Source organism: Lonchura striata, chromosome 5, assembly GCF_050655825.1.
Source record: "Lonchura striata isolate lonStrDom1 chromosome 5, ASM5065582v1, whole genome shotgun sequence".
NCBI lineage: Eukaryota > Metazoa > Chordata > Aves > Passeriformes > Estrildidae > Lonchura > Lonchura striata.
The window spans coordinates 23,578,493-23,599,532 of NC_140707.1; the positions used below are offsets into that span (position 1 = coordinate 23,578,493).

General features: G+C 39.0%; 1 protein-coding gene across 4 annotated transcripts; it reads right to left on the minus strand.

Annotated features, from left to right (window-relative positions):
• Positions 1-1,078: 1,078 nt before the first annotated feature.
• Positions 1,079-19,492, minus strand: COPB1 (coat protein complex I subunit beta 1). 4 transcript variants are annotated; one of them, XM_021529507.3, is made up of 22 exons: positions 19,362-19,492; positions 16,764-16,915; positions 15,860-16,089; positions 15,077-15,246; positions 14,773-14,887; positions 14,144-14,236; positions 13,480-13,617; positions 12,444-12,563; positions 11,901-12,008; positions 11,664-11,810; positions 11,083-11,228; positions 9,981-10,077; positions 9,264-9,424; positions 8,613-8,733; positions 8,033-8,260; positions 7,677-7,856; positions 6,722-6,866; positions 5,193-5,312; positions 4,729-4,874; positions 3,419-3,508; positions 2,528-2,683; positions 1,079-1,414 (listed from the first exon to the last, which is right to left on the minus strand). In XM_021529507.3, exons 2-22 carry the CDS (start codon positions 16,852-16,854, stop codon positions 1,355-1,357), a joined length of 2,862 nt encoding a protein of 953 aa, XP_021385182.1. In that variant the 5' UTR covers positions 16,855-16,915; positions 19,362-19,492; the 3' UTR covers positions 1,079-1,354. The 4 variants fall into 4 exon arrangements, with proteins under 4 accessions (XP_021385182.1, XP_021385183.1, XP_021385184.1 ...); XM_021529508.3 differs by having other exon boundaries at positions 19,309-19,492; XM_021529509.3 differs by lacking the exon at positions 19,362-19,492 and adding an exon at positions 18,982-19,238.
• Between the last annotated feature and the right edge of the window lie 1,548 nt (positions 19,493-21,040).

A 21,040-nucleotide genomic window follows, 5' to 3' on the forward strand; every position in this document is an offset into this window, starting at 1 on the left:
AGAGCTTTCACTAAAAACCAAAACAATAGCAGACCCAAACAGGGATTTCAAAACATGAAAAATAAATAGGTCATTCAGCAAAACCATGCTCAGGTTTTGCATTGCACTTCTAGGGCCATCCTTTAGCCAGATAAAATCCTATAACCCCGAATATTTCACTTCAGAATTTACATGTGTGTTCCTTGTGCTTATTCAGAATGAAAAAATAATTTTCATCACTGAGGCCTCAAATGCTTTGGGAATGAGCAACTCAGAATATTCTCTTCTGTCCTTCTGGAGCAGGTCACAGCTGTGGAAATCCAGCAGCAGGACTTTCAGCCAACTGGAAGAGCACTGCTGGCTCTGGACACTCTTCTGTAGAAGCAATTGCTTGCAACAGTTTAACAAATTCAGAATTAATGCTGAATAGATATAGCTGACAGTATTTTCAATCTATGGTTATATGTTTTAATCCACTGCTAGTTTACATAAAACTTAGTAGCCAGATAGTGTTAACTCACTTCAACATCCTGACCTGACCTTCACTCACAACTCTTCCTTTCCAACATAGTTCAATTAATTGCAAGCTTATAATGAGTCTGAATCGTTCCTTCCTGAGCTCACACCCATGGCCAACGGCTGCATTCACTGAAAAACTGCTTATGCTGCCACAGCTTTAATGCTGCACTTGGCTGTCTTTTCCACAGTAACTGAAAAATAAGAACACCACCAGCAATGTTATGTTACTCAGGATAACACTGTTAGGAAAGCACTTCAGAAACAAAGTTTAAGGTTCTACAACTTGCTGAAAAAGGCTGAATTTTGCCAGTATGTTTTTTGATACTACAAGCTTGTCTGTGCAAGTTATTACATTACTACTAGAATATGCAGCCTTTAATTCAGTTGGCAAATTTATATTCTCCTAGGTATATCAGAGTATTTTAAGAACCAGGATCACACATTCACATATTTAGGCCTAGTCATTATTGTAAACATTTAAGCTATTACAGATTCTCACTTTCTCAGAGCATCAAAGTACCCCAGACAAATATTCAATGCTGATCAGATATTACAGAGATTATAATTTACAACAAAACAGTACTGGTATAACTTGTTTATTGTACTGTGAGCATCAGTATATATTAGAGACAAAGAAAATGACTTCCAGGACAAAGAAAAAAAAAAAAACCTGGAGATCTAAAATTTGCTCAATATCAATCATGGAGAACCTATAAATTATCTGCTGGAATGCTTTCAGCTCAAAAGCTTGGCTTCTACAATTACAGAACACTGAAGAATATAAGATGTTCTGGATCCCAAAAGCCACATACCTAAGGTTAAACTGTAAAAGACCTGAAAAGACGTTAGGTAAAATTTATAAACTTGTCTTCTTCTGAGACAGATTGATCTTATCTCCAAGGCTCAGGGCCATTCCCTGTAAGGAAAAGGAAAACAACAATCATGACACAAATACCTCACTTGAAAATAACTTTATCTCATCTATATTAAAATGGAAGCTCCACATATAGAAATCTATTGAATCAGTGGCATGGAAATTTCTAGCTGCTCACTTCTTTGTACATTTCATAGTACTCATTTCCTTATCACTAGGTAAAGGTTAGGTCTACATATATTATTGAGACAATGAAACTTAATTGAGCTGGCAACTGTTACATGTGTTATCAACATGAAAAACAGAATAATAAAACCTATTTTAACCTTTTGACCTCCTACCAATTGAAAGAGGACTGCCAGGGGAGAAATTACAACTGCCTGTCCAGTTACTGAAATTTAACTGTCAAAAGTCCCAGTACTGATACCAGCACACTCAGTGCACCACAGCTATGGAAAATTATTTAATCACAGAGCCAGATTAATGTTGCACAGAAACTGAGGAACATTCAAAATAAACTGCATTAATAAATCCACATATTCAATAGCACAGTGATTTCAAGATGAAACCATGCTGGCATATGTAAGTGAATGCAGTTCTATGTAAAAATAGCACTGTAACACATCAGAAACTTTAATTTAAACTAGTCCAAAATCTTTATAGTGACATCACATAAATGAAATGTTTTCTTTGAATATGAAAACTCTCAAGTACTCCTTTATTGTACACTGTTTAATATTTCTATTGTACACTGGTGTTTTTGCTTTATTTATTCCAAATCCCGGTCTTTTTTTTATCAGTTGGCAAGTAGAAACTCTAAAACCCAAAGCAGACACATATATCTACAGAAAATACTCCTACTAAAAAACCCTGAGGTTTTGTTTTGTTGTTTTTAAAAAGAATCAGTGAATAGCAATTACATGCATAAAATTTCCTTGTTGTGTGACACTGAAATGTGAAATTTGGTAAGAAAAACATCATGTAACCCTGGAGCATATTTGCTGTTTATTTAAAGGCAAATAAAATATAACATCCTATTTGCAGCACTATGGACAAAATTGGGAAATCTTGGCGCAAAGGCCTATTTTATGGCAACACACCAGGAGGAAAGACTGCCAAAAAGCTGTAAATTTTTAGGAGTGCTTGGTACGTTACCTGGCTCTTGGCCCGGATCCGTATGTGGCCTGTGACAGGCGCCTCTGGTCCCAGGTGAATCGGCTTCTCAATGCTCACGTTGGCCAGGGCGTCTTCTCCGAATATGGAACGGGCGTACAGATTGGCTGCCATAAAGCCACAGTAGCCTGAAAGGGCCTGTGGAAAGCACATGGAAACTCTTAAAAGACCAAAATCCTCGAAACACAGTTTAGTTCACCCCAAGTTCTCTAGGCAGTTATCAATGTATCATGTTTACACTTCTTTCTTCATGTGCAACGTTTTGTAACATGTGAGAATCGTGCACTGGGAAACAGTTGTGGCCTTTTTCTAGAATTCATATTGGGAATCATGCAGTCTACAGAATTCATCAAGACAAGGAAGGAAGGTATTTTATGGTTTGTTTCAACCAACAGCAAAATGGCAAAGAAACTAAATAGCTACTATACTTAAGTTTGGTTACTATACATGTAAATAGCTAATAGCTATCATACATGCTATACCTTAACAGCAAGTAGCTATTCTATATATTTATTCTACTTTACAACAAAAAGGCTAAACTGGCAAAAGAAAGGTAAATTTTGTCAGAGAAGGAAGAAATATGAAGCTACTAAAGAAACCCCTTTATGTAAACAGATGGTCCCATCAAGTCTATGCAAGCTTAGCTAGTATGAATCAAAACGGACATTCAGATTTTCCAGCTTGGGACAACAGAGAATTTTGGTAACGTTTATCAGCTTTTACTAATTTCAGGGTAAAAACTTTGAGGTATATGTACTACTTCATTTTGTAAGCAGGCATTTCTAAGAATATTAACAACAAATGTTGAACAAATTAAGTAACAAGGCACAAGCACTAAAAAAGGTATCCAAAACTCTCCAAGAAATAACTCACCTTCTCTGGAGTCAGGCATTTCATATTGGTTGACTTCAGTATGTGCTGTAAGTATTCGTTTAAATCAATGATATTTGTATTCACTGTTACCTTCAAGAAGGAAAAAAAAGGCAATTACTTTAATTAGCACCTCAGGCATTTCTGAAATATCTTCTTCAGGGCTTTATAAAGGAGATCACTTCCACATTCCTCCTCAAGGAACAGCACACTCACTAAGCTGCATGCACTTCCCACTATGTAGTGGCATCACAGGAAGTCTTCCCCTCCTGCCCTCCACTTGTTAAGATGCAAAATTTCATGCTATTACCATCGTTTCTAAAATCTAATGGGTGAATATGATACTCTGTTGAACATCTAGATTCTCTACAGCAAACAGTGGACTCCTTGTCTGAATACAGTTTACACATTGCCAGAACAAGGAAAAGCAATACCTAGTCCAAAGTTTGCTTTTAACTAGTGATAAATAGTCCTTTAATCTTCCCCTTCTAGAAACAAAGCTCTCTGGGCTGCCTTGGCTTTATCATATTGCATATTATGTGCCTTGTTTAAATTGTTTTTTAACATATCCCTTAAGAGGAGGTTGCAAACTACCAAGGCTTCATGTATCATGTATTACAATGTGTTGTGCACAAGCTCCCCCTGAGATATTTAAACCTAGTCTCAAGTAGGCACACCTAGGTACCAAAGCTACAGTTGATAAAAAGTATCTCCCATTCTGGTTTAATGTTTCTACTCCACTTTTATATTATGTCCCTTAAACCATTTTTTTAGGTTTTGGCACCTTCAGTTACTGTGAAGGGTACCCACGATCTTGCTGGTCATACACAGCACCCAGAATTTTATGCTACAGCTCTACAGCAAAGTAGCAAAGTGAAAGAAAGATGTTCCTGTCCCCCTGACTAAACAACCTTTAAAAGGTCCCTTGCAACCCACAACACAATATGATTAAGAATTGGCTGAGCAGCACGAGTAATTCTGCAGCCTCAGCATAAACTCACACTTGTTGCCATCTCACCTTTGAGCCAAAATACACAGCAATCACCAGTCATCTTGGACAGCTTCCATACAGGAGGTAAAGCTCAATGCACACAACCTCTTTTGCAAACCAAAAACCCAGTTATTGCATTGCTAAGCTTGTGAAAGAGGTAAGATAGCTGTAAGAGAATAAGCTACTTGAGGCAAACATCCAATGAGGATGAATGAGGTTTATGTGGCAATAGATAATGCTGCTGTAATGAGCTGCTGCAGAACAAGAGACAGAATTGTATCTCATCAACAAAGTAGCATACAAAAAACCCCCAAAAACTAACTTTGTTTTCCCATTCAAATTCTGCCCACATCTGTCTGAACTCAGCATCTGTACAGGAAGCAGGCTGGATGTAATCCATGATATCAATGTGAATGTCACTGAGAACCACACAGTTTCTGTCGCTGGCAGCTCCAGAGACATCATACACTGCAAGAGAACACACAAAACCATTTCTGAATATTCCAAAAAGTGCATTTGCACTTAATAAGGGTGCCAAGTTACCATCTGCCAACTGTCACCCCTTGCTCAATCTCATGCTGACAATCATCCTAAAGGTAGCACATTCTATGATGTTTTAAGTAACAGTGATACAGATTTTAAAAAAAGAATAATCACAAAATATTCCTACATTGTAATTTAATTTATTCTCCCAATGTGAAAGATTGTACTTCTTTCTGAGCTCATTAAGCAGTTAAAAATGCAACTCATTTATGTTAATTTTGCACACTGAAATTGCTTACTTACCAACATTACCAAAAATTATTCCATTTTCTGTTGAAGCGACTTTGACATTAGCTTTAATGTTTGCAAAATCATGTGGAGCAAGTGTCAGAGGAGATGGTTTTTCCACAAGTTTCAAGTCACCTGTGTAAAGAAATTGGGAGATGAAATCAGGGAACACTTAGCAGTATACAATGAGCTTAGCTTTTGGAACAACAGATTTTTATTTTCTCGTCATTCAATTTTTGCATCTATAGAGCTGCACTAAACACCACTATGAAGATACTCGTTGATTTGGAATTGGTTGTTCTTTTTTTTTATAGTTTCCTAATTGCAAGAGAAATTACATTACATAGAAATTTCAGTTAAAATATTGCCCCACTGAAAACAAATGCAAATACTGAATTAAATGAGATTTGGATGGAGTTTAGTAGTAATTTTTTAACATGGAAATGGTTAATTCTACCTTGTATTTTAATCACTGACATCATCATAAGTCCTAACCCTATAGTCAAGTGCCTCAAACCCAAAGTACAATGTCCAGCACTACACGCACTAAGCTATTTATAAACAGGTCAAAAAATATCCCCTTGATTCTGAATACAATTGCTCCAAGGAAACACTAAGGGATGCATTTTTACTAATCCTTCTGCAAGCAATTGGAAAGACTCCTTAGTTCTATTAAACTGCAATTTGAGAACACAGCATGAACAGCACGAGCTCCACATGGGAGTGATGCCTCAAGCCAGCTTCTGCAGTACATCAGCTGGGAAATACAGAATTCCACCTTACTGAGCTGACAAACAGAAAAATACAACCTATTAAATAATGCATCCATTTGATTTATATCCATCATTAGTCTCATCAAATGATTTACAAAATTTTAGGAGAAAGGTTATGCCCCTCCAGTCATATTCACAACAGTGAAAAGTATGTAATGTGAGTTCTCCTAGCATATTGCAAACGTATTTCAGCTCCTGACTGCCAAAGCAGAGGACAACGAGTAAGAAACTGGTTACTGTTCTTGAATTATCTGCTCCAGTGACTCCTCTAAGAGAAGTTAATGAAGCCTCAGTACTGTCCAAGCAAGACTCTGGTACAGCTGTTGGTACAGGGAATGGTTTCAGTTGAGTAAATGCAGTATTTAAGCACTTCAGGCTGAGTGCAAAAACCACCTAGGGCAGATGGCTTTCTGCTCCACTCCAGTTGGGATTTTGACCTATTTTTATTTTCCTGTCTATGGTAGCAGCACAATGAAAAATAAGTACATCAAAAAGCCTGTCTATATCTCAGGAAAAAAGGAGAAGAGGAAATGGAACACTGTGTTTTTAGTGATAAAATCTGACTATGGTTTATATCATCAGATTGCATTGTCAGTGTCAGTACATGCAAACTTCCACCAAATATTTAAAACATTATATTTTTAAAGGCATTCAAAAAGGCGACTAACTGGCATCACTGTGGAAGTGTTTCAGGAATTCCTTACAGCAGGGTAATGCCCAATTCCCAAAAGCTCAGAGCTGCTTTGTTGGCAGCAGTGCAGCCCTCCTTACCCAGCGTGGCCAGCTCCAGGGTGCAGTTCTGCAGGGTGTCACTGGTCTGGTTGACCACGAGCACATCCAGCACAATGTCATACTGATTGACATGGACATAGGCTTCTGCATACACAGGGTCTGAGAAACCTGTCAGCTGAGTGACCTGTGACACAAGCCAAGTGATTCACCTTCTCAGAAACCAGTTTAAAACACAGAATCATTCAAACAATGACAAAAAAAGAAGAATAAAGTACACTTAAATTGATTATTCTTTAATATGGGCCTCCAAAACAAGGAACCTTCTTTCACATGTGCCCCTGCATATACACTATATGTTTATATACAGATATAAACCCTCTCCAGATGAAATGAATTCTGAGCTAATAAGTTCCTAAATATGAACTGTAATGCCATTTATTCTTAAGATGACCACCAGGACAAAGAAATGTTGATTTAAAATGAAAAGGTAATTTTCAACATCAAAAAGAATTCATCCATTCTTTCAAAGTCTGGGGGTTTAACTCTTAACTAATGAATTACTCAAGTGATTTCTTCTCTTTAAACCTCCTCAGCAGGTTCTGCTAATCTATAGAAACAAACGCCTAAAGAGTGAAATAAGGAGGCATTGCACTTGGCCATAGGATACAGCAGCCAAAGTAAGAGGATCTTAATCACTTATGGCATCCTTGCTCACTTCACTTCCCTGTGAACTTTACTGGGATTTCAAAGAAGCAAACCCTAATTTCTTCTCCACATTCCACCAGCTCAGCACTGTCCAAGTGTCCTTCTTGTTCTTCCTCTTCCCATTTGAGAAGGTGACAACTATAGAGACAAGTGCATTTTCTTTCTCCTGATCCCAACCAGGATATAACTGGGTCTTCTCAATCAAGCAGCATAGTCTGGTTTATCAGTTCCAGTCTGCAATTCCCAAAGTGATCCCACGTATACAATTAAAACACTGATTTCCCACTACCTTATTAAGTTTGGAAGCAAGAGGATCAGCAGCCTCTTTCCTCTGTGTGTTTCCCATTGCTGCAAGAAGGCTAAGCTGGAACTGGTCTTCTTTTGAGCTCATTTCATTTTTAGCAGTTAGCTGCATGAAGGAAATGGGATCATCTGGCTGAATTGTCACATTCCTCTTCTCAGATTCTTTCTGCAGGAAGAGAATAATTCAAGAATTCACAATGAATTCCGTTCCTTAGCACAGAAAAACAGTCAAAGAATGGCTGACCTACACAGAGTCAAATGGTGACATTTCTGGGACCAGCCTGGATGTGAACACCTGTAAAAACTCAAAGTGTTTATGGTTACACACTTATAACAGCTCACCTTTTGGGAAAGTTTCTCCTCTTCTAGCTTGGCTGACAGCATGTGAGAGAGGGACTGCCTGCATTCTTTGTTGAAAATGTCATTCATGAGAGGAGAACATTCTGACAACACTTTCAGACACAACGAAATACGATCCACATCATCATCTGTAATTGGCTTCTTGGGAAGAGAAGACTTTCCCAAGTGGAGAATAGTGGCCATCAGCAGCATAGCTTCAGCATTAAAGGACTAAGAAGGAGCACAAAGAGAATGGAAGAAGGTTACTGCACTTTCCACAGCTTTAAAGAAATCTTGACTTCTGACCTTTTTAGGAAAAGGTGCATATTAATCAAATCATAGCATCTCTGAACAGATTACTTAGTTTTTTAGTACGTGTTATCTGAAACCAAGCAGAATGATTTAGAGACTGTCTAGATAGGATGGCTGGAAAGCAGCAGGTCCTGTTTGTGATTAAAACTACCATTATTATCCAATCACATAACTGGCACTTTACTTTGAGCTTAACCCATTCTGCATCTTTGTAAAAGAAGAGGCAAAAAGCAGCTCTTCCTTAAATGTGAAAACCCAAAAGATGACTCACATTTTGTTTCTTCTTTTCCTGAACTAGGGACACATAACGTAAAGCAATCTTGGTTAAAGTTGTAGCAAGGGAAGCTGCAACAAAGAAATCTCCATCCAGCAGGAATCCTCGTAAGGGAGGTCTGCAAAGACAAATGATCCTCAGAAAACTACTTTTGGATGACAATCTTCAGCCTACTTTTCTTGATACCTTAACTTCCACACTGTACAAGTTTGAAACTCCTCTCAAGGTTGGGGTTTTAACTTCTCAAAGTAATTTTCTAGATACAGAGATTTTAACAAGTCACACAGTCATTTCCACATGGACTAGGGGGAGAGAAGTGTAGGAGTGCAAGGTGACATAAAGGGAAGAAAATATTTTAATCTCTGTATCCAACTAAAAATGTGAGAGATATCTATCTATAAATAAATCAGCTAGAATTTAGAATATCATAATTAATAAAGCACTTATTTATACACTTTCATTACAAAGTGCACTTTGATTACAAATCCTAAGCAATCAGGCAGCTTCCTATACTATCTAGTTGGGATAATACCTTAAAACAGGAAATTCCCTCAACCACTGAACTCTGTATGACAGGTAACACCACTCAAATAAACAAAGATAAAAATTAACCAAGTCATTCCAGGGCAAGTAGGAAATCACAAATACCTGTCTTCTTCCTTTTTGGCAGGTCGGGAACTGCTAAGAGCGCTCTGTGTTGCATAAGTGCCCATCTCTGTCACTAATTTTTGGGCTGGACCCACAGGAACCTCTTCTTCAGGTTTGAGTTCACCAGCTTCTTTCTTGATTTCAGATTCTACTATTGGGATCTAGAAATGAGCAGGAGGCAACTGTTACAATAAAAATAAAAGATACTGTTTTGTTCTGCAGAAGGTTTTAATAAAAATTTTCTGCATTACTCAAATTTTTATAAGCCAAAGGTCAGCTACAGTGTGTCGGTTTGGGGAGAATTTGAGAAAATAAGCAGATATTGAAATACATACAGAAGCTTCCCACACATGCAATAAAGCTCTCATTGATGAATTAGATTTTGTCAGAGAAATCTTTCTCTCGGAACAACCAGACTAAAAGCACTTTTTCTTTGCTACTGGATATAATTAAATCATATCTTAAAGCTGCCATAATTTTCTGAAATAAGGAATTTCCCAACTCTTCTCTTAACAGGTATAACTTATTCTTAGCTCAAGTATGCTACTTGAAAAAAATGAGTAACGAATGCAAAACCCTGAGTGCTTTTTACTTAAGATTTCCTGTGTTGCATCTTACTTGATTTTTCCAAAATACCTTTTCTTAGAAAACCCACTGCAGAATGGCAGGAAAAACCACAAAGAGCCAGTAAACACAAAACCACCAAAACATACACACCTCTCCTAGTGATCTGCGAACCTCTGTCATTACACTTTGTATATCCTCCTTTGTGCTGCAATATTCTCCAAGGATCCATAATGCTCCTCGATAAATCCTAAGACAAGAACAATAATTTAAATAATGCTTTTGTGATATACTGAAACTGGCACCAAGAAAAGTAATTTATCAGGTAGTAAAGGCCAGTCTTGACAAATTCAAAAGGACACAACTGACAAAAACAGGTTAAATCAAAAGCAATTATCCTTTAAGCCTCAGTAAACTCACAAACAAGTACATCAAAATACATCAAATTAGATATATTCTCTGCTATATATTTATTCCCATCTGTGTTAAACCTAACATACGTAAAATTAAATTTCATTGTGATCATAATTAAATACTCCACTGCATGTGAATAAAGTCAGCTCTAAATTCTCCATTTAACTGAGGCAAACTATTTTTTCCATTCTACAGGAGAAAATGAAAAAAAATAATGAAGATTAGGAAAAGAATAACAAAGCTTCAGAGGGATTTTTTGCCCCCACTTAATGAGATTACAATGGAGATGGGATTCAGAGTTTTCTGTGTATTAGGAGAATGACAGAGTGCTCTTCTGATACAGAGAAGTTCTCATAAGAAGACTTAACCTTTACATATCCATCAGCAAGCAAAGTTTTTAGAGCCCTGAAAGGTGCTAAAATAGCTCTGTCGCTTGTAAAGCTCAGTCTGTGTTAGATTATGTTTTCTGATAAATGTACAAGTTTCCACTTGCCTACAAGTGCTAATTCCTTAGGAATTCTGTTTTAATAAACATATTACTTTATGTTTGGCCTTCATCAACAACACTATTTTCTAGCAAGTGGAAATACAATTATCAAGTGCATTATAGAAATTAAAATTGAATTTATTTTGTCTATTCAATGCAACAAACACCAAATTTATCTCTTGCACAAGTAGGCAAGAAGAAAGCTGTACATAGAAATCCTCTACTTCAAAATATCTCAGCTCAGAATCAGTCTGTGTGGGTAATGTGGATTTTTGTACATATTTAATGACAATATACATTCAATGCAAGTGAGCCACAGGTGCTCCCAAGTCTGATATCAGATTCTGGACTCACTTGACAGATTTAATAGCATGAAAGACTTCAAGCATCTTCTCAACAATAAGAGGTCTGAGGTTTTCAAATCTCTGGATCGCTTCCCGCACAAACTCCAGGACATCAGCAGCTGCCGCTTCATTGTTATCGCTAAGGAATTCCATCAGCTGCCACAAAACATTGAACATCAACACAAACAGCAGCACAGAGAAGTTTGTACAATAATATTTCCCTTTTATGTTCAGAAAAATAAAACTCTTTATGTATCTCCAGTGAAAAAAAACTGAAGTCAAACAATCTGAAGTACATTCCAAACAAGTAGCAATTATAACATTTCCAAACTGTTTTTCTAGTGATATAAATTACTGCACTTTAAAAGGTTCTCTTCAGCTCATGTTCTTCAAAAATATAATAATAGTCTCAGAAGACAAATAATTACAGCATCAAAAGTCCTAATGTTTCTTTAGGAATTAAAAATAGCATTGGTTCTTGTGAGGTGCATTATGAAGCCTCTATTAGGAACACCTCAGCTTCAGCAATTCTGCAGGTGCTGGGTATAGGTGTAAGACATGTAATGAGAATATAATGAAATATTTGCATACCACTGGAATAACATTTGCAGCCATGTCTGGGAAGCGAACACTACAGGAATGCAGTGTCCGAACCAGGAGCTGTCTGTACTTGTCTGTGTCTTCATGCTCTGTCACATTATTAGTTTTAATCACTTCCTTCTTCAGAACAATCACAAGCTGCAGAAAAGATCAAATCAATTTTTTAAAAAGTGACATTTTTCAAAAGAAAGAAAATAGTGTAATGAATCAAAAGCACATATAATTTACCTCCTCCACATTTCTTGAAGACACAAGATCCAGAGCCAGCTGAAGGGTTTTTTTGCGCACTTCTAGATCTGGGGTGCTCAACACTCTGAGGATGTCCATAACTAGATCCTGAAACAACAACAAAGCAAAGTATTTCGCCATTTTAAATTACTTCCTCTTCATACAATTCTGTTTTTCAGTCCTCAATGATCTTAAAAGCCTTTCTGGATACGTAAGATATGATCTACTGACAAGCAAGCAACAGGCATTAAAACTTCTCAGTGTTCATTTACTACATTCTACATTTACATAGAAGTCTCCTGTGCAGCTACACCATTAAACCTTACAACCAGGAAAGCATTTGTCATTATTAATTCTCATGCAGACAATAAAAGCAGCCAAGTCATAAACACAGAAGTCCATCCAATATGTTTTTACCAAAAACATACCAAAAGGAAATTGAACCTTAGAAGTTCTTCTCTCCATACATTGCAAAAACCTGGGAGCTTTGTTATAGAAGGCTTTTCTTTCCTAAGGCTTACAGAAAAATAGACAGCCACATACCTGCAACACTCGTTCGTGGGAAGGATGCTCCTTCAGCTCAATCAACCGATCCAAGACAATCAGTTTCACATTATTATCACTTTCTTTAATAATCAAATCTATGTAGCATTGGGCAGCAGCCTAAAATTAAAAGGATCAAAACCATTTTTTTTAGTCATGAAGAGAATAAACTGGAAAATTTCTGACACTGGGGAAAAGACTCAAGCAGCTACTCAGAATTGGCACAGATAAACAGATTTTAAATTTTTTTGTCCAGTTTTTTTCCATGTTACAAAAATCACACCTGAAGACTCACAATGGCATTGGCTTATAATATACAGACTTCAAATTGAAAGAAAGATATAAGATAGGTTATCTAACATGCTTTGGGTCAGCTGTGAAATATGCAACAGGGTGTGAAAACCAACTTAAAAGAGTTGGCAGTGTTAGCTTATCTATAAGAGGTTTTAATAACAACTTCTATGTACAGTGTGTCTACCTAACAAAATGAGTATGACAAACCAAGAATGCTAAAATTCCTACTCCCCCATGACCTTTAGAAACTGCTATTTACAATGCTCTAAATCTATGCACAACCTATCTTTTAAATTTCCATACAAATTCAAAATTTCATAGTGATCTTCAATAATCAGTGGTAGAAATATAAAACTAAGAACCCCAGGTCAATCAGTAATCAACATGAATCTTCACTGCTTTATGCTTCTACCCTTGTCTGAAATGAATAATATTCATGAGTAAAAAATTCCAACCAATCTCTGAAATCTTCAGCTGTAATCTGCTTAGCTAACTAGGCCAAGTAGATCATAGGTTGGTCTAACAGTCTGCACAGTATTCAAGCTTGTCCCTTACCAAAGTGACATGAAATCCACTATCTCCAGGTCTGCTCAGTCTTTTTTTGTGACCAGAGATACTTTAAAAGAGTATATCACAAGAGAAGTGTTACTAAAGCCTTCCCTCCTAAGTATCAACATGCAGCACACAGTGCTCACTTCAGTGCACTAGAAGCTACTAAGAGCTGAAAACATCACTTTCATACCTTGATTGCTGTGGGTGCACTGGAGAGTGTAACCAGAGTACCTGCAGCCTCATACTTCACTGCAGGACTTGAGGACTGCAGCAGGTTGTAGATGCAGCGAATGAACCGAGCTCTCTCCGATGGATTCGCGTGACAGACCTTGATAAAAGAATGATCCACAAGTTGGCACGCAAAGAAAAGAGCAACCCTACAGCTCACCTGCTCCACTACCTTACAGAGAGGAGAAAATTAACCAAAAGGTGATGACCTTTTCTGGTGACAGGAAGTGTCATTCATGGCTGTAAAAATCTAATTACAAAAGCTCTTCAAAAGCTGTTCTTAACAACTCTGAGCAATGCTACATGGTCTTAAAATCTCCCATCAAAAGAAAGGGCAGAGCCTCTAACAGTTTCTGTAAGAGATGCCCTGCTCATGCCCACAAAGATCACTCTTGATAATACAGTCCCCATCACAGCAAATCTGGTGAGACTTATTGCTCTGTACAGTGCACACTTGAGCTGTTTATGATTTCAAAAGACAAATCTTAGTCAGCTCTGTTAAGCAATGACATATTCCTGACACGGACAAGAAGCCCGCTAAATCCCCTTCCAGCAACATTCTATCCTTTTTAAAAAACAGCCTAATGTGCATTTATTTTAAATGTGCCACAACATTTCTCTTTTACCTTGTAAATTAGTTCAACAATAACCAACTGCAGTATGTCACCAAAGGTCTGCACTTGGTCAATACAGGTACTCAAATAATCCAAAGCTCGGTCCTACACAGAAGATAAATTATTTTATGTTATTCAGAGTTTGCTCATTCTGTTGAATTTTAAATCAAAACACATTCTAACAATCAAAATATCAAAAAGCCTTCATGCAATACTTCAACAATTTAGGAAAACGCTGTAGATCTAAACAGAAAAATAATCCATCCTGTCTATAGAGGGCAAAAAGAGAGACAAACTAATGGTAGTTAGGAACAAAAGGGAATTGCTTGTAGAACAAGTAATCCAAAACACTAAACAGAAACTGCTATTTCTTACTCATGCAACTACAAAAGCTTTAGAACAGCAGATAATGGAGTGCTTCTCAGTGTGGTTATGCTCACATTTTTCAGCACCTTCATCCAATAGAGTAGTTCTCCTTTAAAATAAAGGGAGCACTAAAGACCTACATTATCAGCCTTAACACTATCATACATGAGTTTTTTATAAATACAAGTAGTTTATACTAACAATAAACTACTGGCTAGTAACCCAGCATATTTACAATTATTAAACCAAATGACTTTGAGGGCAGGTACCCTTACCTGATCTGCATGAATAAGCATCATAAATGCGTTTCTTTTGCAGCTTGCATCTTTCTCATTCACCAAGAAATCATGGATCAGTTCAGGAGCATCAGGTATAAGATGTTCAAAGTTCCTTTACAAGAAAAGAAACACAATTAAGAGCTATTGGCATGGAGTAGAACCCAAGGATGCCCATTAAACAGAGGATAAAAGGCAAACAAACCTAAATATTCTAACCCCACCCTAGGGAGTGATAAATATTTGAGTTCTCAAAAACCTCAAGGCAGTCCTGGTGTTGATTGTGGCCTGTTTGTGCACGTACCTGTAGATGGTGTAAATGGCCAGCACGGCGTTGCGGCGCACGTAGCTGTGCCGGTGCTCCAGGCACGCACGGATGGCCGGCATCAAGGGCTCCAGCAGCTCTGCTTCCTTCAGCTTGCAGAGAAAGCGCAGGGTGGAGCCTCGGATAAACTCATTTGGGTGCTGGAGGTCCTAAAAGCAACAAGAAACATAACTGAAATGCCAGACTCTCCAGATGAATACACTTACCACCTGCTCCCACACTCAGCCCTCCCATGGTACAAGTTCCCAACATCCCCAAGAACACCTCACTGTTTTCTCAAGAAATGCTTTCCTAAAGCACTCCTATCTCAGAATATTTTAAAATATGCATTTATGCGCAATAAAACTTACAAAGCCTGTAGGATTTTTTCCTGGATTGTATTTTTCCAACCCATTCCCAAAGTTGAAGTTCCTTAACATCTTTAAGATGTTTCCCAATTAGTGTCCATTTACGACCCATGGCTTGTCCCAAGATATTTGGAAGATGGCAACTATGTTACCCCTCACCTTTAATGTTCACAGACAAGGAAACAGAGCTCTAAATTTTTGTTCAGTTGTATCAGCAAAAGAACACAAAACTCCTTGGTAGTAGGCCTGCTGCTTATCTGCAGTTACCAGCTCTGAAGCACTGAGACACAACTGATAGGAAGGAAATGCTGAGCATAAACAATGTTTGGTTATATTTATTCAGTAACACAAAATGCTACCCCTTCTACAAAGACCCAGCAGAGGAACATAACCAATGAAACGAACAAGAGGCTACCTTTCTGTATGCATCACACACGAGGATCATTTCCTGCAGGAGCCTGCCATCTGGAGTGGTCTTTGGCACGATCTCCCAAAAGACGAGCAGCAGCTTTTTGATGGTATGGTCTTGGAGAGGCAGCACAAAGCGTATGATGGTCATCAGGAGCCCAGGCAGCTTCTCACCATTCAGAATCATAATGATTACTTTCTTCAAGGCCTCTGTCTTCAACTTGACATCTCCTTTTTCTGCAGCAGGAAACGAAGTGAGGAAGGCTGACATGTCACAGCTACTTTAATACTGATCCTCAGTGTCAGAAGACACAAACTCCTCTGAAGGAGTGAAATACAGCATATCAATAAAATCTATACCTTTACTTCTATTAAAGGATAAAGAGGAAGCAAGAGATATTTAAAAATAAACATGGAATCCATGGAATTATCAGAAGATCAATATATTGGAATTAAAAGAGTTTAAATTCCAAGGCTGTTTTAATGCTTAAATTTGTACCAGTAAACTACAATGTGCTCTGGTGCTACACATATATCAGATACCAACACTGCTGTTTTGGCCAGCACATTCTACAGTGCACTGAACAAGTGACAACATAATTTGTTGCTTATTCCAAAAAAATCTGCTTAAATATGCCTTAGTCCAAGCAGGTATTACTTAAAACGCTCTCAAAAAGAAAAAAAAAAATCCGATTTTGCACAGACTGGGGAGTACACCAAAGAAATAAAATTATATAATGACATTTCTCTAAACACAGCAAACAGAGGAACATACATCTAGAGCTCAACAGAAAATAAACATGAAACAGACTTGTTTTAGCTTACAAAATGTAAACAATACTCTAGGAAAGGCACAATGAGTGACTAATTCAGGCAAAATGGAGTATCCTTCAATCACTGTCAATACTTGCCTAGGTCATTTTTTAAGCTGATTTCAGAAGGTGGCTCTGAATCCATGGGAACATTGATCAACGTGTAACACACGTTCTCTGCAGCAGTCATGGCTCTTGGTTACAGGAGTTCTCTCAAGGGAAGAATTATTTTCACACAAATGTCAGACAACCTAAAAACCAAGCAAACAAAGCCATCCCAAAGTTAAAAGATTTTATTAACAAACACAAATCATTATATTATTATAACTGACTTAATGGCTTGAAGGGATTGCTGTTTCTTGAGAAGCTACATGCAAAAGGCTTCTTGCTTTGCTACCACCCTGAAATATTCCTGTGAGCACCACAAAGATGAAGTGTATGACATTTTTCAGAGACAACAGAAAAAGAACAAAATCTTTCCAATATTTTGGGCAGTCAGGGATAACAGAAGTGTACAGGGCACCTGACTGAAGGCAAATGGATGCAGCTTCTCCCTTCTGAAGTCATACCCAGGTGTATACTCCCACTACCTTCCCTACACTCCTGTGCCCCTCCAGCTGAATCACTCAAGCTGCAAAATCAGCTGAAAAACTTCACAGAAGAAAGAGAAAATGAAAAGATAAAGTTCTGAGCTCAATTAACAAACCAAATCAGTCTATGCAGGAAGCTTTGAAGATGAGCATGAGATCCAAGAGAGCAGAAACCAAGGATGGGAGAGAAGACAAAGTGAAGGAGACAGAAGCATTTTATCTGCCAGGGATCATCAAATCAGCTCAACTCTACTGTCTCCACTAGACACTAATGAGGAAACCAAGCCTTTTTATGGTGAAAAAGGACAAGAAGGCTACAGATCTATCTAAGCTGCTGTGTGCCTGGCAGTCCAGGTAATGAAATCTGCTATTAAGCTCAATGCTCATTCTCAGATTTGTTTTTCCTTATGTAATAGATATCTAGGATCAAATCAACCTTTTTGTTGTATCAATCCTCATTCTCATGTTTATTTATTCTTTATATAATAGACATCTAGGATCAAATCAACCTGCTTATTCTATTTCTTAAGTAATGAAAAATGCTCAAGCTTGAGCTTGCTTGGCTAATGCTAATGCTGTGATACTACACTGACAAAGCACAGCAAAGAAAACAGTCACTATTTATTACATGAGCAATTTTGTACTTTCTACAGAAATTGTGTCAAAAATAAATCAGCTTTTATTGACATTAATTGTCTGGAAGTCTGAGACTCCCTTTTCTCATCAAATGGGCACCCAGAGAACGTCACCCTGAACAGGGAGCAGGGAAGTTGTGCTGAGCTGGGCTGCTGTCCCTTTCTCCACAGAGGAAAACAACTCGCATCAATCAGCGCCACAACAACCACCCCAAAAAATCCTAGCAATACAAACTTTTAAGGAAACAGTCCTCTTCCTGTTATGAATTCTGTATTTTAAGTCCTAGATCACTCAATCTTGTTGCTTACAAATATCTACATAAACCACCGATTCCTGAAATGACTGGATGTGGCACTTAGTGCCATGCTCCAGTTGACAAAGGTGGCGATCAAAGGTTGGATTTGATGATCTCAGAGGGCTTTCTCAACTCTTTTCTTGCCTCAGCAGCAGCTTTTTTGCTTACATTTCCCATGCTGTTACCCAGAATTCCTGCCTCAAAGCCCTGCAGCCAGCACCTTCACCTACAAGAACAACTCACACAGACCATAAAGTAGATCCTTGTGAAAGCAGGGCAGGTATCTTTACTCAAAGACCTCAGCTGCAGAAATTTCCAAAATTACAGTGAAACATATCTCTGAAGCATGATAAATGAGTGTACTTTGGGCTCTGAAAAGCAGCAATGAAAAACAACTCTCTTAAAACACAGAGCTGGGAGATTTGGCAGGGAGAACCTGTTTTCCTCCTTGCAAGGCACAAAGACTTGAAATCAGAGAAATTGAGAGCCCACAAGGACACAGACGTAGGTGCTGCTTTAACTCTCCAGCGGTAACATCTCTGTCACCTGTGGGTAGTCACTGAATGAATGGAGTCCGAAGGGACTTTAAAGAGGAATTCATTCCAAACCCTCTGCCATCACCAGAGCAGGTTGCTCAGAGCCCCATCCAACCTGGCCTGGAACACTTGCAGGGATGGGGCACCCAAGGAAATCGAAAGTTGCAGAGTTTACAGAGGCCAGAAGACAAAAAGCCACGCCTGCTCGCCACCTACATCCCCGGGGAGCCTTAGGAACGGGGGCACCTAATGAACCAAACCTTGAGAATGCAGCGCTCCACTGAGGCACAATTATAGCACAGAGCGTTCCAAATGTTTACTAAAAAATCCGATAAATTTCCAGCCGGCTGGGGGCTATTTCTCCCTTAATGTCCCCGCTCCTACTTCCCCTCCAAACCCGGGCATTTTAAGCTATGAGGCAAAACTTCCCGCAGCACCGCGGCCGCCTGCCATTCCCCTGAGCACACGCCGAGCGCCGCAAGCCCTCCCGCAGCCGCCCCGGGGCCCTGCCGGGGGACACCGGGAAGCTGCCGCCGGGGCCCCGAGGCCTCGGGCCTCGCGGCGCCCAGCGGAGCAGCGGCGCCCACCCGTTCCCCCCGGCCCCGCGAGGCCGGCGCGGGCGGGCCGCGCGGCTCCGTACAGCGGCGGGGTCGGGCCGGTCCCGGCGGTGTCCCGGCGGTGTCCCGGCGGTGTCCCGGCGCTCAGCCCGCGGCGCTGCCGCTCCGCCGATGGCTGACGTGGAGCCGCGCCCGCCCCCGCCACATCGCGCCTACGGCGGCCGCGCCGGGACACGCCTCCCGCCAGCGCGAACGGGGCGGCGCCGCCGCGCGGGAAAAGGGCGGGGCCGGGAGGGGCTGCGCGCGTGACGTCACGAGCCCGAGCGCGCGGCGGGGTTTTCCCGCGCGGGGGGATCCGGGAAAACAGCGGGAAAGAGCGGCCGAAACCGAGATTAAAAGCGCCGCATATATCGACAGAGATTTAGATATAGACAGACATAGATTTTGATATAGATTTTGATATTAGAGAATAGATATTAGATAGATATATAGAGATGATAGAGATGATAGATACATATAGAGATAGATATTGGATATAGTTATTAGCTATAGCTAATAGATATAGATGATAGAGAGAGATATTAGATAGCTATAGATCTAGCTATTAGATAGAGATGATAGATGGTGATAGATTATGATAGAGAGAAATAGAGAGAGATGATTGGAGAGAGATCAGAGAGACAGAGAGAGACAGACAGAGAGAGACAGACAGAGAGAGAGACAGAGAGAGAGACAGAGAGAGAGACAGAGAGAGAGAGACAGAAATATAGAGATAGAGATAGATATAGACAGATATAGATAGAAAGCAATTAGATAAGTAACAACCAAAAAAAAGACAATAAAAGGGGGGCTCGGAAATGGTAAAGGGAAAAATAAATAAGAACAAATAAATGGGTGGGGAGAAAAAGTAATTGGGGGAAATCAGTAATGAACTGGAAAAATAGATTACGGGAAATGAATAAAGAAGAGGGTATATAAATAAATAAGGGAAAAGCAAAGGGAGGGAAAATGTGGGGAGTAAGCAAAGGGAGAGAAAAAAAACAATGTGGGGAGAAGCAAAGGGAGAGAAAAAAATGGGGGGTGGAAAAACAAGGGGGAAGCAAGGGGAAGGAAAAGAAGGAAAAAACCAATGGGAAAATAAATAAAGTGGAAAACATAAATAATGGTGAAAAAGTAATTAAGGGGAAAAATGAAAATGAGTAAGAGAGGGAAAAATGAGTAAAAGGTGAAATAAGGGAGGAAAGAAATAGAAAAATAGAGAAAACGTAAAATAAAAATAAATTTAGGAAAAATAAAAGCAGCTTTTTCTAACACTTAAAAACCAAATATGCAGCCCTGGCACTGCTGTTCTGCTATTTTCATGACTGAACTATTTGTATGGATTCAAGACAGTATTGAAAGCCTGTTCAAAACAGCACCATGATTTATTAATTTTTGTTTAATTAAGAAATATTAATAAATTATTAATCTGAAGGTTCCAGGCTTTTTTTTTTTTTCAAGTACACTGAGCAGGCTATCAGGGCCTATGTGGGTCCACTCCAGAAGACTATTCCTTGCAATTTTCAATGCAATCACTGGGGAGAACAATTATATTAGTGATCCAACATAGAAAAACATGAACTCTTTCTTGCTTACAATACAGCATCCCGCCCAGGTAGCACCAATTCACTGGGCTTCCCTGGCAGATGACCCTGAGGAACTCACTGTTATTCCCAGACTTCGTGGCATTCAGCCCAAATCCAAAGAGTACCAGTTGCAGACC

What these genes read in the sequence shown, in the direction of transcription:
- COPB1 (XM_021529507.3), bottom strand. Translation starts at nt 16,854, where the DNA reads ATGACTGCTGCAGAGAACGTGTGTTACACGTTGATCAATGTTCCCATG. An exon ending in GCCATTTACACCATCTACAG is followed by an intron (nt 14,888 to 15,076) that starts GTACGTGCACAA and finishes TTTCTTGTAAAG; the next exon opens with GAACTTTGAACATCTTATAC. An exon ending in CCTGGAGCTGGCCACGCTGG is followed by an intron (nt 5,313 to 6,721) that starts GTAAGGAGGGCT and finishes TTCTTTACACAG; the next exon opens with GTGACTTGAAACTTGTGGAA.